Raw genomic sequence first — 15338 nt, 5'->3', positions numbered from 1 at the left:
TGATGCCAAAACTTTTCTTAACATAAATCAGAAAATAAATCTGGCCTAGCAAGGTTATGTCAAGAGTTTTAAAGATTTCTTTTTCATCTGTTTTTGTTTGAATAACAATAGGCAATGACCCAATAAGTGCAGAGCTGCATATTTTAATATGTACTCCGAATTTTTCTTTTGTTTCCTTTACTGTTTGCTCAATATACAGATTGAATAACATCGGAGGAAAGGCTACAACCCTGTCTCACTCCCTTCCTGACCACTGGTTCCCTTTCATCCCCCTCGACTCTTATAACTGCCATCTGGTTTCTGTACAAATTGTAAATAGTCTTTCGCTCCCTGTATTTTACCCCTGCCACCTTCAGAATTTGAGAGAGAGTATTCCAGTCTACATTGTCAAAAGCTTTCTCTAAGTCCACAAATGCTAGAAATGTAGGTTTGCCTTTACTTAATCTATTTTCTAAGATAAGTCGTAGGGTCAGTATTGACTCATGTGTTCTGACATTTCTGCGGAATGTAAACAGATCTTAGCCGAGGTCAGCTCCTACCAGTTATTCCATTCATCTGTAAAGAATTTGTGTTAGTATTTTGCAGCTGTGACTTATTAAACTGATAGTTCGGTAATTTTCACATCTGTCAACACCTGCTTTCTTTGGGATTGGAGCTATTATATTCTTATTGAAGTCTGAGGGTATTTTGACTGTCTCATACATCTTGCTCACCAGCTGGTAGAGTTTTGTCATGACTGGCTCTCCCAAGGCCGTCAGTAGTTCTAATGGAATGTTTTCTACTCCGGGGTCTTGTTTCGACTCAGGTCTTTCAGTGCTCTGTCTAACTCTTCACGCAGTATCTTACCTCCCATTTCGTCTTCATCTACATCCTCTTCCATTTCCATAATATTGTCCTCAAGTACATCGCCCTTGTATAAACATTCTATATACTCCTTCCACCTTTCTGCTTTCCCTTCTTTGCTTGGAACTGGGTTTCCATCTGAGCTCTTGATATTCATACAAGTGGTTCTCTTTTCTCCAAAGGTCTCTTTAATTTTCCTGTAGGCAGTATCTATCTTACCCCCAGTGATAAGCGCTTCTACATCCTTACATTTGTCCTCTAGCCATCCCTGCTTAGCCATTTTGCACTTCTTGTCGATCTCATTTTTGAGACGTTTGTATTCCTTTTTTGCCTGCTACATTTACTCCATTTTTCTATTTTCTCCTTTCATCAATTAAATTCAATGTTTATTCTGTTACCCAAGGATTTCTACTAGCCCTTGTCTTTTTACCTACTTGATCCTCTGCTACCTTCACTACTTCATCCCTCAGAGCTACCCATTCTTCTTCTACTGTATTTCTTTCCCCCATTCCTGGCAATTGGTCCCTTATGCTCTCCCTGAAACTCTGTACAACCTCTGATTTAGTCAGTTTATCTGGGTACCATCTCCTTAAATTGCCACTTTTTTGCAGTTTCTTCAGTTTTAATCTACAGTTTGTAACCAATAGATTGTGGTCAGAGTCCACCACTGCCCCTGGAAGTGTCTTACAATTTAAAACTTGGTTACCATTATGTAATCTATGTGATACCTTCTAGTATCTCCAGGATTCTTCCATGTATACAACCTTCTTTCATGATTCTTGAACCAAGTGTTAGCTATGATTAAGTTATGCTCTGTGCAAAATTCTACCAGACGGCTTCCTCTTTCATTTCCTACCCCCAATCCTTATTCACCTACTATGTTTCCTTCTCTCCCATTTTCTACTCTCGAATTCCAGTCACCCATGACTATTAAATTTTCATATCCTTTCACTACCTGAATAATTTCTTTTATCTCATCATACATTTCATCAATATTCTCATCATCTGCAGAGCTAGTTGGCATATACATTTGTACTACTGTAGTAGCACATTATTGTGACCAAGATAGATGTGAAGCCCATTCCTACCACAGTACTGCAAGTTTATATGCCAACTAGCTCTGCAGATGACAAAGAGATTGATGAAACGCATTTGTAGATTTAGAGAAAGCTTTTGACAATGTTGATTGGAATACTCTTTTATATTCTGAAGGTGACAGGGATAAAATACAGGGAGTGAAAGGCTATTTACAATTTGTACAGAAATCAGACGGCAGTCGAGGGGCATGAAAGGGAACCAGTGGTTGGGAAGGGAGTGAGACAGGGTTGTAGCCTATCCCTGATGTTATTCAATCTGTATATTGAGCAAGCAGTAAAGGAAACAAAAGAAAAATTCGGATTAGGAGTTAAAATCCATAGAGAAGAAATAAAAACTTTGAGGTTTGCTGATGACATTGTAATTCTGTCAGAGAAAGCAAAGGACCTGAAAGAGCAGCTGAACAGAATGAACAGTGTCTTGAAAGGAGGATATAAGATGAACATCAACAAAGGCAAAATGAGGATAATGGAATGTAGTCGAATTAAATAGGGTGATTCTGTGGGAATTAGATTAGGAAATGAGACACTTAAAGTAGTAAAGGAGTTTTGCTATTTTGGGAGCAAAATAACTGATGATGGTTGAAGTAGAGAGGACATAAAATGTAGACTGGCAATGGCAAGGAAAGCGTTTCTGAAGAAGAGAAATTTGTTAACATAGAGTATAGATTTAAGTGTTAGGAAGTCGTTTCTAAAAGTATTTGTATCCATGTATGGAAGTGAAAAGTGGACAATAAATAGTTTACACAAAAAGAGAATAGGAACTTTTGAAATGTGGTGCTACAGAAGAATGCTGAAGATTAGATGGGTAGAACACATAACTAATGAGAAGGTATTGAACAGAATTGGGGAGAAGAGAAATTTGTGGCACAACTTGTCTAGAAGAAGGGATTGGTTGGTAGGGCATATTCTGAGGCATCAAGGGATCACCAATTTAGTATTGGAGGGTAGTGTGGAGGGTAAAAATCGTAGAGGGAGACCAAGAGATGAATACACTAAACAGATTCAGAAGGATGTAGGTTGCAGTAGGTACTGGGAGATGAAGAAGCTTGCACGGGATAGAGTGGCATGGAGAGCTGCATCAAACCAGTCTCAGGACTGAAGACCACAACAACTATGTCTACATATTCTATTTACGTCCCAGTATCCTTGAATTCATCAGAATATTTATTACACTGACGTTTCTTAATGATCAACATGACTAATCCTTCTCCTACTTTCATTTTCTTTTTTTTGCTCATGCCACTTTCTTATTTATGCATTACTCATTACTACTTTATAGTTGTTTGTTATGTAGCATTTTCATTCCATAAACTTAATATGCTTTTGTCTCTCTTTGCGCATGAATTCATTGTGCCTATTCTAATCTCTATTTAGAACTGTCATTACTCTTTGTTTATGTGCACCTCTTCTTATGTACATTTGATGTAGAACCATCACAGCTTCCTATATATGGGCGCATATTTGCATATGTACACACATTTTCCCCTACAACACCTGGCGGGTCGCACAACATGACACGCTTTGTCGTATGTAATTTAATGTTTGTGTAGAAGTGTATATTTGTGTATAAGTGGATGTATGTTCGTGTAGTTCTGATTTTTTGGCCTTCTTATCTAGAGAGAAGATTTAGGTTTCTAGTAAACACAGATATAAGGAAGGATGATAGAAGTTTGTGAATATCAAGAGGGAAAAAATAGACAGCATTTTCCAACCACCATACAAGATGGCTTTTCTCGCATAGATTGGCAATCGTCTAATTAAAATACGAACTAATCCTTCTTCTTCCATTGGCTTATCTAAATACTTTGCTCATGTTAAATGCCAATTGAAATATTTCCTTATAGCACCCCAAGTATTATTATAATATTTTGGCTCCCATAATCTGATATTAACTTTTCTTCAGCACTGGCCGACCAGTACTTCTCTTTAAATTTCTTTTGACAGTCTCCCCAAGAGGAAAAATTCTCAGTATTTACTGTTCCCTATTCTGAGGCTTTCCCTAGAAGATACCCAAAGCAAATTCAATCTTCTTGGACTCCTCCCAGTTTTTTTGGTAAAGCTTGATTAAATCTTTTTAAGAAATGGGTCATATGTACATATCCGTCCGGCTTAAATTTAGGGAATTGTCTTGATAACCCTGAATTAGCTCTGCATTGCAAATCGGTCACCATTTCACTGGTGGTTAAACTTAAATTCTACCCACAGGTCATCCATACCCTTCCTGGTATCACTAAGTTTGGAAGAAGGAATAGGTGATACATTTCCGGATGTTATTCTCTCAGTAACCTTTCGATCTATAATCACTCTTAACTTGATCCTCCAAACTAATTACACTTATAATATGAGAGTTCACTATTTTCTCCTTGAAATGTCTTTCTACATTATCTACCTGTGTATTGATACCTGTAATTTGCAATTGAATGACTGGCGTTAATTCGTTCTGCTTATCTACACTCTTTTTCAAAAATATACTTGTGTAATTATCAATATCCGTCACGGCAAACATTCTGGTGTTAAAGTGTGAGAATGCCAAGTTCATTAAAGGCTGTACTTGATTTACAAAAGTGAGATTCATGAGTCTGGCATGATAACATTTCACCACATTAATCTAGAAGAGTAATTGTAGGGAGAGGACTCAGAGCCTCCATCAATTATTAGTATTGTTTACCGACAGTTTTGAATGTTAACATTCTGTGTTAACCATTCTAGGGATAATGGGTATTTATTGTGCTATCATTTTGTCTCCTTACAGGTTATTAGATACTCATAATTTGATTCTTTCTGAAGAACTGCCTGAAAATCCTTTATTTTCGGATTTGTGGCAAAAAATTAGAACAAATGAACCTCTGATTACTAGGCTCCAGGCAAGAACAACTTCATTGCAGGTAAAAATCTCACACCTATTTTATTACTCTTTCTGGATTTTGATTTTATGTTGAAGTGTAACCTGCATTCTTTTCTGTTTAAGGTCACTGTTTTGGATTGTGTTAATTCACAAAGATGTTTAGTTGTTGGCAACACCCATCTATATTTCCATCCAGATGCTGACCACATAAGACTTCTGCAGGCTGGAATGATAATTCTGTATCTTCAAGATATTTTACTAAGTGTAAGAAGATCGGTAAGTAAAAAAAGAAAAATTATACTGTATAGGCTGAGAGTGGTTTTTCACTGTAAGTCAGTCATAGGGAGTTCAGCAAACATTTGTACACATTTCAGTGTATAAAAAAGACAAGCCAGGATTACTACCCCAATTTAATTATTGCACCACCAAAAAGATGAATTGTATGAATTTTATAATATTCCCAGTATCTGGTTGTGTAGCAATATACGAAACTGGAACTGATACAGACGTGAAAATGTACAGAGACTATATGGTTGTATAATATACCGCATGCACACCCTGCAGTGCTGTGGCAGTCATGAGTCATTGGCTACATTACTGGTTGGAGGTGAGTTGAGGACAGTATAACCAGAAATCTGGCTATTGTGAATCCCTATTTCTACTTCTGTGGAATAGTATCTACATCTACATTTATACTCTGCAAGCCTCCCAATGGGGTGTGGCGGAGGGCACTTTACGTGCCACTGTCATTACCTCCCTTTCCTGTTCCAGTCGCGTATGGTTCGCGGGAAGAATGACTGCCGGAAAGCCCCCCTGCGTGCTCAAATCTCTCTAATTTTACATTCGTGATCTCCTCTGGAGGTATAAGTAGGGGGAAGCAGAGTGCCTTTCTTGCAGAGTCTGCCACTTGAGTTTGCTAAATATCTCTGTAACGGTATCACACTTACCAAATAACTCTGTGACAAAATGCGCCGCTCTTCTCTCTCTCTCTTCTGTCAATGTGACCTGGTACGGATCCCACACAGATGAGCAATACTCTAGTATAGTTCGAACAAGTGTTCTGTAAGCCACCTCCTCTGTGGATGGACTACATTTTCTAAGGACTCTCCCAATGAATTTCAACCTGGCACCCACCTTACCAGCAATTAATTTTATATTATCATTCCACTTCAAATCATTCCGTACGCATACTCCCAGATATTTTACAGAAATAACTGCTATCAGTGTTTGTTCCGCTATCATATAATCATACAATAAAGAATCCTGTGTTGTCTATGTTAAGGGTCAGTTGCCACTCCTCTCACCAAGCGCCTATCCGCTGCAGATCTTCCTGCATTTTGCTGCAATTTTCTAATGTTGCAACTTCTCTGTATACTACTGCATCATACATGAAAAGCCGCATGGAACTTCCGACACTATCTACTAGGTCATTTATATATATTGTGAAAAGCAATGGTCCCATAACACTCCCCTGTGGCACACCAGAGGTTACTTTGTCTGTAGACGTCTCTCCATTGAGAACAACATTCTGTGTTCTGTTTGCTAAAAACTCTTCAATCCTGTCACACAGCTGGTTTGATATTCCATAGGCTCTTACTTTGTTTATCAGGCGACACTGCAGAACTGTATCAAACGCCTTCTGGAAGTAAAGGAAACTGACATGCACCTGGGAGCCTGTATCTAATATGTTCTGGGTCTTGTGAATATATAAAGCGAGTCGCGTCTCACATGATCGCTGTTTCTGGAATCCATGTTGATTCCTACAGAGTAGATTCTGGGTTTCCAGAAATGACATGATACGCGAGCAAAAAACATGTTCTAAAATTCTACAACAGATCGATGTCAGAGATATAGGCCTATAGTTTTGCGCATCTGCTCGACTACCCTTCCTGAAAACTGGAACTACCTGTGCTCTTTTCAAATCATTTGGAACCTTCCGTTCCTCTAGAGACTTGCGGTACACGGCTGTTTAGAAGGGGGCAAGTTCTTTCGCGTACTCTGTATAGAATAATGTTACCCAAATATATGTAGAGCAAAGAAATTTAATGTACAGTCCTAATATGCCTCATTGTCTGTCACACAAAATAATGTTTCAAAACTGTGAATCTGGTCCAAAAATGCTGTAGATTAAATTATTGTTGTAGCTTCCAGGCAAAGAGGCGACACTTCTCTTGTGTGGCGACTTCAACAGCACACCAGAATGTGGAGTCTATCAACTTATGACGCAACAGATGGTTACGGAAGATGCTGTCGACTGGTCAAGCAGTAAGTGATATTTCTTTTACGTATCTTGTAATTTTAACATTAGTGATTAATGAATCTCTTTTGTAATAAGAAAATATGTAATATCTTTAAAGACAATTGCCTTGAGACTTAAATGAACTTGTGTGTGCTGTGTGCTTTCATCTGTACAGTGCACCCTTGTAATGTTAGCTATTCCACTCATTTGTACAGATGTAGCAGAGACTGTGAAAGGTGTTTGTTTATCGCACAAATTCAACATTGCAAGTGCATGTGGGACACCAGATTTCACAAACTACACTGAAGGATTCGCTGGATGTTTAGATTATATATTCTTCCAGACAGATAACTTACAGGTGACACAGGTATGTAACTTAAACTAATGGATATAATTTGATGTTACTTTTATTTATTAACTAACTGTAGCAGTATCAATGGAGAGGGTTTGGGGGAAAGGGGGGGGGGGGTGTTGTCAGCATTCTTTATGACCACAACAAATGAACTTAAAACAAAATCAAATTTTGTTAATCTTTTTTTTTACTTTCAGTAACAACATATTTTTAAAGATTTACTGATGTGTAACTAGGGTCCAGAACCTGAAAATATCTTTCAGCACTGTCATAGCAATACCAACACATTTTCAATTATGTATGCTACCAGCAGAGGAAGGAAGGGTTACTTTATGACAGAAGAAGAAGAAGAGGAGGAGGAGTTACTAATCTTGTTAGTTGTTGTTGACTTAAATCACAGATATGTTTCAAAGAGATTTTGTGAAAAGTTGCATGTATTATTGTTAATCAGATAATTTTAGGAAGTTTAACTGAAAAATTTAAAACAGTTAAAGGAACTGGTAGAAGATGTCACTAAACCAATAAAAACTTTTTGGAAAATTTTAAAGTATAAAATCCATAAGATATTTTGCATTAAAGTGACAATAAGTTTCATTTTGCTCGTAGTGGAATGTATTTGTGCATGACTTGAGCTGGCTTTCATTAAAAATATATACAGCAGTAACCTTTTGATGTAAAGCAGTGACTCGAGAGTAGCATTGTGTTTTACTTACAGAATAATGATGAGGTGGGCAATAATAGATATTGATTTTACATTAAAGCACAAGACAATGAGAGAGTTGACATTGTGATGTGTTACACATTGCAAGACAGAAGTAAAGTATTTTAAACTTTCTGTAAAAACCGGGATAATTGTGATGAATTACTACAAAAGTTGTGTGAGGAAATACACATGAATGCTGACGCCTCATAAGAGGGTTATTGCTTTTTGTGGTAAGGGTGCACCACAGTGTGATTTTCAGCACTTGTATTCCAAGCCTGTCAGTTACCTAATTGAATTTAAATAATTGAAAAACACAGTAATAATAATAATAATAATAATAATAATAATAATAATAATAATAATAATAATAATAATAATAGTAATAATAATGTAACAAAATATGTTCACAAATGTAATGTTTCCAGTATATACAGAGCTCCAGAACTCCACTGTCTAATATTGAACAGTGTTAGCAGCATTCACCCAGGTGGCTGGAAGAGATTTGATGGGTTGTGGTTTTATTGACTGCAGCTTGTTGTCTGCCCTTTGAAGTCACTTCTCCCAGTGATGACAATGCAGTGTCACAATATGTAGCTGCTTTATCTGTCAGTCGCCCAGAATTCCCATATACTTTGTACTCGGTGAAATATCTATTCCTTTTGGAGCATTATAGATGGACTGAAGTGGTTTCTCTGCTGGGTCATCCAGCAGATGGTTTGTAATGGACTCGTCGAGCCATGAGTAGACGAGGGACTTTGTAACTTGAATAATGTTCAGTTTGCTCCATGCCCTCAGGGTTGCATATACCACACTTCATAGGTAGCGAATTCGTTAGCTATGGAGGTTCTGAAAAAATAATCAGAGCATATTGCAAAACAGTCGGGGGCCGTTCACTGAAACAAACTCATTTGTGGAGCCTGTTACATGTTTGTATTGGTATAGGAATCTACAAAATTATACTTCTTGTGTTTTGTTAAATAAATATTTTTGGGCTCTCACAGGAGCTGATGTGGAATAAGGACTGAGATTTGATCCACTGGGTGTCCTTTCAGGTGGACTGCAAGTGTCTTTTCTGCAAGTGCCCCTTTTTTTTAATGCAGTTTGCATGAAATAAGGATCAACTACATGGAATACTAGCGAGTTCTTCCATAAGGCATATAAATTCTTGTTAGGTCCAATGAGAAGTTGTGAGTATATATAGTTTGGCAGATCACTACAGGCTGGATGTGGAGTTGGGGCTGTAAGTACCTGGAACCATAGTTGATGGTTTTGAGACTTGTAATTATTTCCAGTCCATAAAGCTGGCACCAATAATTTATCTGGGACTGCAAGAAGACATTATAGCACTGAGGCAGAGTTAAAATGTCTGCTCCCCATGACCTGTAATTGAGCCATTTTAGGATTTGATTACATTTGTGGACCTTGATTTTCAGTTACATTACATGTGATGCCTAGGCGAGTGGATGTGCAAACTTCCCTTGACCTTGCTACACACAAATCGGTGGTGTGTCCATTTTTGGTGCAAATGAAGAACTCTGTTTTGCACGGGAAACATGCAGTTTTAAGCTATAGGAAGTTTCAAAACAGTATGTTTTGAGTCTTGCTTGAACAGTTTCTTTCTTTCTCCCCCTCCTCTGCTAGCAAGTTTCACAGAGAATCCAAACTTGATGCATGCACTGCCTTGGGATAAGATAGGAATCTTTGTAACAAAATCCTTAAAATTTTCGCAAGGTTTTTGTGAATAGCATATTTCAGACCTGTTGAAGGTTCTAAGTACATCCTTTACAGGCATTTGTCTACAAAGACCCATATATTCTTGTTTTACATGGTCAGTTTTAATGCCAGAGAGTTTAGTATTAGACACTAGAATATCTAAACATGTCAACTGTTTTTCAGCTGAAGAAAAACTGATAGTAACCGATGGGTGTAAACAAGAAAGCCCGTCTAAGCTTATACTTTAAAGGCAAATACTGTCTTATTTTGCCCAATATTCCTAAAATGCATGTTTGCATTTCTTGTTTCAGATGTAGAATGTCCAACTCTGATAGGCTATTTACATTCTTTAATGCTTCCTGAGTACTATAATCAAGATCAAACTTTCTGGCTGTAACTCGATTGTTTTCATCCATAAGGTATATTTTCCAAAAAGGAGGAATAGATTCTAAAACATCAGGGTTGATTACATGCAGCAGCAGAGAAAGCAAAGATCACAAATCACTGTACAAGAACGGCTTACTCGTCTGCTATTCTTGCAGGAAAGGCTCAACTAATGATGCTGTTGCACCAAAAAAGCAAGTTTTGGTGCAAGTATTTTATCAATGAGAGCAGCTGATATAGTTTTGAAGTTCTGTGAAGTTGGCACAGATTTTTTTTTTTATTGAGTCAGAAATGTATTTTTTCAATTTACGCAAAATTTCCAATGCTCTCAGGGCCACATCAATATTCTCTACTCATCTGATTGAACAAAATTTTTTAGGGAAGATTGTACATTTATTGAGCATTCTATGTATTTTGCTCTTCTAACAGGAGAATCTTTAAATAAAAAATAAATTGCCCTTAGAAAGGCAATAATGTTCCAATTAGTTTTTGTTATTCAGTGTCAGATGCTCCATTTACCACATAAAGCTCACAACTACCTATATTCAGACAACCCATCACATTAAAAGATTCCTTAATATCTGCATTTAAATCTTTGAGTACTTTAAACTGTAGATACTTGTAAAATTTTATTCAGATTCTGCATTCCAACAAATCAACAGCAGAAGTCTGCTGAAGGAAAATACTAATTTCAAGCTTTAGCAACCCAAGGTTGCTTCACCAGGAAAGAGGGAAGGAGAGGGAAAGACGAAAGGATGTGGGTTTACTCTCTCTCTCTCTCTCTCTCTCTCTCTCTCTCTCTCTCTCTCTCTCTCTTCACACACACACACACACACACACACACACACACACTCCATCTGCACATATACAGACACAGGCAGACATATGTAAAGGCAAAGAGTTTGGGCAGAGATGTCAGTCTAGGCGGAAGTTCAGAGGCAAAGATGTTGAGTGACAAGTGATGTACGAGGGGCGGCAATTTGAAATTAGCGGAGGTTGAGGCCTGGTGGGTAACGGGAAGAGAGGATATATTGAAGGGCAAGTTCCCATCTCTGGAGCTCTGATAGGTTGGTGTCAGTGGGAAGTAACCAGATAAACCGGACGGTGTAACACTGTGCCAAGATGTGCTGGCCGTGCACCAAGGCATGTTTAGCCACAGGGTGATCCTCATTACCAACAAACACTGTCTGCCTGTGTCCATTCATGTGAATGGGCAGTTTGTTGCTGGCCATTCCCACATAGAAGGCTTCACTGTGTAGGCAGGTCAGTTGGTAAATCATATGGGTGCTTTCACACGTGGCTCTGCCTTTAATCGTGTACACCTTCCGGGTTACAGGACTGGAGTAGGTGGTGGTGGGAGGGTGCATGGGACAGGTTTTACACCAGGGGCGGTTACAAGGGTAGGGGCCAGAGGGTAGGGAAGGTGGTTTGGGGATTTCATAGGGATGAACAAAGAGGTTACGAAGGTTAGGTGGACGGTGGAAAGACACTCTTGGTGGAGTGGAGAGGATTTCATGAAGGATGGATCTCATTTCAGGGCAGGATTTGAGGAAGTTGTATCCCTGCTGGAGTTAGTTGTATCCCTGCTGGAGTTAGGTGAAAGGTTTTGTAGGGAGGCTAAGGTTCTGAGGATTCCTTGAAACTCTGCCTGGACATCACAAATGGGATTACCTACCCTGGCAGACTTTGTATGTAGTGTTGTCTGAAAGCTGACACAGTCCCTCAGCCACATACTCCTGAGGATCAAGTACCACAGTCGTGGAACCCTAGTCAGCCAGAAGAATGATAATGGATCGGTCAGCTTTCAGATCACGGATAGCCTGGGCTTCAGCTGTGGTGATGTTGGGAGTAGGACTAAGGTTTTTCAAGAAAGATTGAAAGGGAAGGCTGGAAGAGAGAAATTCCTGGAAGGTTTGGAGAGGGTGATTTTGAGGAAGAGGAGGTGGGTCCCGCTATGATGAAGGACGGAACTGTTCCAGGCAGGGTTAAATTTGGATAGTGTCGTGGGGAGTTGGATCATTAGGAGTAGGATGAGGAGTATTTTTCTTCGTGGCAAAGTGATATTTCCAGCAGAGACTAAGAGTGTAGGACAGTAAATCTTTGACGAGGGCTGTTTGGTTGAATCTGGGACTGGGGCTGAAGGTGAGGCCTTTGGATAGGACAGAGGTTTCGGATTGGGAGAGAGGTTTGGAGAAAAGTTTAACTACTGAATTGGGGTGTTGTGGTTCCAGATTGTGTTGACTAGAATTTTGAGGTTTTGGGGGGAGTGGAGCTGGAAGTGGGAGATTGAGTAGATGGGAGAGACTGGGTCTGTGTGCAATGAGAGGAAGTTGTGGTTTGTTGGAAAGATCGTGGAGGGTGAGTGAGTTGCCTTAAGTGAAGAAGAACTCCAGAATTTCCTCTCCAACCTCAACTCCTTTGGTTCCATCAGATTCACCTGGTCCTACTCCAAATCCCATGCCACTTTCCTTGGCATTGACCTCCATCTGTCCAATGGCCAGCTTCACACATTCGTCCACATCAAACCCACCAACAAGCAACAGTACCTCCATTATGACAGCTGCCACCCATTCCACATCAAACGGTCCCTTCCTTGTAGCCTAGGTCTTCATGGCAAATGAATCTGTTCCAGTCCGGAATCCCTGAACCATTACACCAACAACCTCAAATAACCAGAGCCACTTCCTCATCCCCTCAAACCCAGAACCTCCCACAGAAGAACCACAAAAGTGCCCCACTTGTGACGAGATACTTTCCGGGACTATATCAGACTCTGAATGTGGCTCTCCAGCAAGGATACGACTTCCTCAAATCCTGCTCTGAAATGAGATCCATCCTTCATTAAATCCTCCCCACTCCACCAAAAGTGTCTTTCCACCGTCCACCTAACCTTCGTAACCTCTTAGATAATCCCTATTAAATCGCCAAACCACCTTCCCTACCCTCTGGCTCCTACCCTTGTAACCGCCCCGGTGTAAAACCTGTCCCATGCATCCTCCCACCACCACCTACTCCAGTCCTGTAACCCGGAAGGTGTTGTCTGTGTATGTGCGGATGGTGTGTGTGTGTGTGTGTGTGTGTGTGTGTGTGTGTGTGTGTGTGTGTGGAGGGGGGGGGGGGGGGGGTCGCTTGCGTGTGTGCTGGCAGTGGACAAGATTATGCTTGTCCTCACCCATCATTTATCTTATGGTGAGATGTCCAATCATAATTTTTTGTGCGTTTTTCTTCTGTATGTAAGCAGATATGTATCAAAAATCTACAATTTTATATTCAATATGGTTTATTTTCTGTTTCCAGGTTGTTCCTTTACCTACTGAAGAGGAACTAAAACAGCACACTGCATTACCAAATGTTGTCTTTCCTTCAGATCACTTAGCACTAGTAGCTGATTTGAAATGGAAAGAGAGTTGATTAATGAGAAAATAAAGCACTCAATGAATTATTGTAGGGAGTACTGTATTCTTATTTCATTCTCTGAAACATGACCATTTTCTCACAGACTGAATGGCAATACATTCAGGCACATGATGCAGAAAGAAAAGTATATAAGCAGAGCAGAGACAAGTGGGTAATTATTCTACTGACTATGAGATATTCAAATTGGATAGACCACTGACACAAGTGACTTTAACAAAGGGCAGATTGTTAGGGCTCGGCACTTGGGAACGAGCATGCCTACATTACACATGAAGTGGAAACCTTCACTTATTATATTGTTAGTTCTTAATTGATGTGACCGGGGACAAATTAATTAGCCCTGTGTTCTATGGATCACACTAACTGTAAGTTAAAGAGCATGGAATGTGTCAGTTTACACTTTTATTAACTTCATTTGTCAAGATCTGATCTCTACCTTTAGCAGTTCTGTACCATATGTGAGTGACACAGCAAGAAAATAATTCCAGTACTATGTCTTGCTGCAACCAGCAAGTCTTTTTAAATCTTGATTCTAAATTCTCTTAGAGTTCTCGGGCAATGCTCAGTTTGCATGGTATGTGTAACAATGGGAATGGCTTCAAGTGAACACACTCTTAAACACTTACTGAGTACTTTAATAGATCTGCTGAGTGCTTTCTTGTTACAAGTACAATGTTGCAGTCACATTCTAAAATAAGTATGACCTTAAACAAAATGATATGTAATTGCTGGTGCGGTCTGGAATATTTATGGAAGACGTAGAAAGCTTTATATTTGCTTTCATAACTAGCCCACTTGTTATCCTCTACATTCCTTTTAGCATTAAACAATTTTAGAAGTAAAATTTGAAATAAGATTGTGGCGTTACCTGTTACAGCAGACAGTAAATTTGTTCTCCCTGCATCTGGTTGTTAACAGTACTCTGATGGGAGATCCTGTGCTCAAATGGCACAATGAGGGAAATTTCAAGATGGTATGGTGATAGGTCAGCAGTAGTGGCTTGCAGTCATGTTGTTTCCACACAGAATCTCCTTTATCATAATAGAAGTGACACTTAATTCTACAGTGCATATACAGGACCCCAGAGGTGTTTGAAAGTCTTACTTTTTAAATTTTCCTATAATTCGTGATTTGATTTCAACCTCCTTTCCAGTAGTCTCCCACTTTCCCTGTAGCACCCCTCTTATCAAGTTTGAGCTAAATTGTTTTTGAATAATTCAAAATATTTACCGAAACACCAATAGTGCTTCTCTATTACACAATGACTTTTACACTTTTTAGGAGCAGTTATTAATTAAACAGTAACTGTAGTAGAGGATGTGGAAGTATTAGCAGCAGCAAGTAGTACAAAAGACTAAAGAGAATAGACCTGTCCTTTACTTATTAGAGATATCTGTATACTTTTGAGCTTTTTTGCAATCACATTCTTTATTCTTGCACGGTGTATTACAATAAACAAAAATTAAAGGAAAGCATGAAAGAAATTGATTGGGAATTATCTTTTCGCTTGCAATGAAAAGAGAATATTAGTACAATTGGATTGTTATGAAATGTTCTGTGTGTATGAAATTGTATTATTGTTCATTTACTTTACCTTGTGTCTTTTCTTATGCCGTGACAATAACTATACATAATTTAATTATATTTCTTGTCTTCTGAAAGCTTCTCGTTCTGTTAAGTTTACAAAAAAATGACTGTTGAGTTCTTTTCCTCAACTTCAATTGTAGATGCAGGCAGCCGACTCC

General features: G+C 38.9%; 1 protein-coding gene across 1 annotated transcript in view; it reads left to right on the top strand.

Annotated features, from left to right (window-relative positions):
• The window catches only part of LOC126273104 (2',5'-phosphodiesterase 12), a 49349-nt gene extending 35722 nt beyond the window's left edge, over positions 1 to 13627 (top strand). Inside the window, exons 4-8 of the mRNA XM_049976540.1 lie at positions 4693 to 4825; positions 4909 to 5061; positions 6930 to 7050; positions 7240 to 7391; positions 13474 to 13627. Of these exons, the coding sequence (XP_049832497.1) occupies positions 4693 to 4825; positions 4909 to 5061; positions 6930 to 7050; positions 7240 to 7391; positions 13474 to 13587 (673 nt within the window). The 3' untranslated portion in view covers positions 13588 to 13627. The remainder of the gene's footprint in view (positions 1 to 4692; positions 4826 to 4908; positions 5062 to 6929; positions 7051 to 7239; positions 7392 to 13473) is intronic.
• Positions 13628 to 15338: the final 1711 nt, after the last annotated feature.

This window comes from Schistocerca gregaria, chromosome 5, assembly GCF_023897955.1.
Source record: "Schistocerca gregaria isolate iqSchGreg1 chromosome 5, iqSchGreg1.2, whole genome shotgun sequence".
In the NCBI taxonomy this organism is placed as follows: domain Eukaryota; kingdom Metazoa; phylum Arthropoda; class Insecta; order Orthoptera; family Acrididae; genus Schistocerca; species Schistocerca gregaria.
This window is presented reverse-complemented; position numbering and strand designations above follow the sequence as displayed.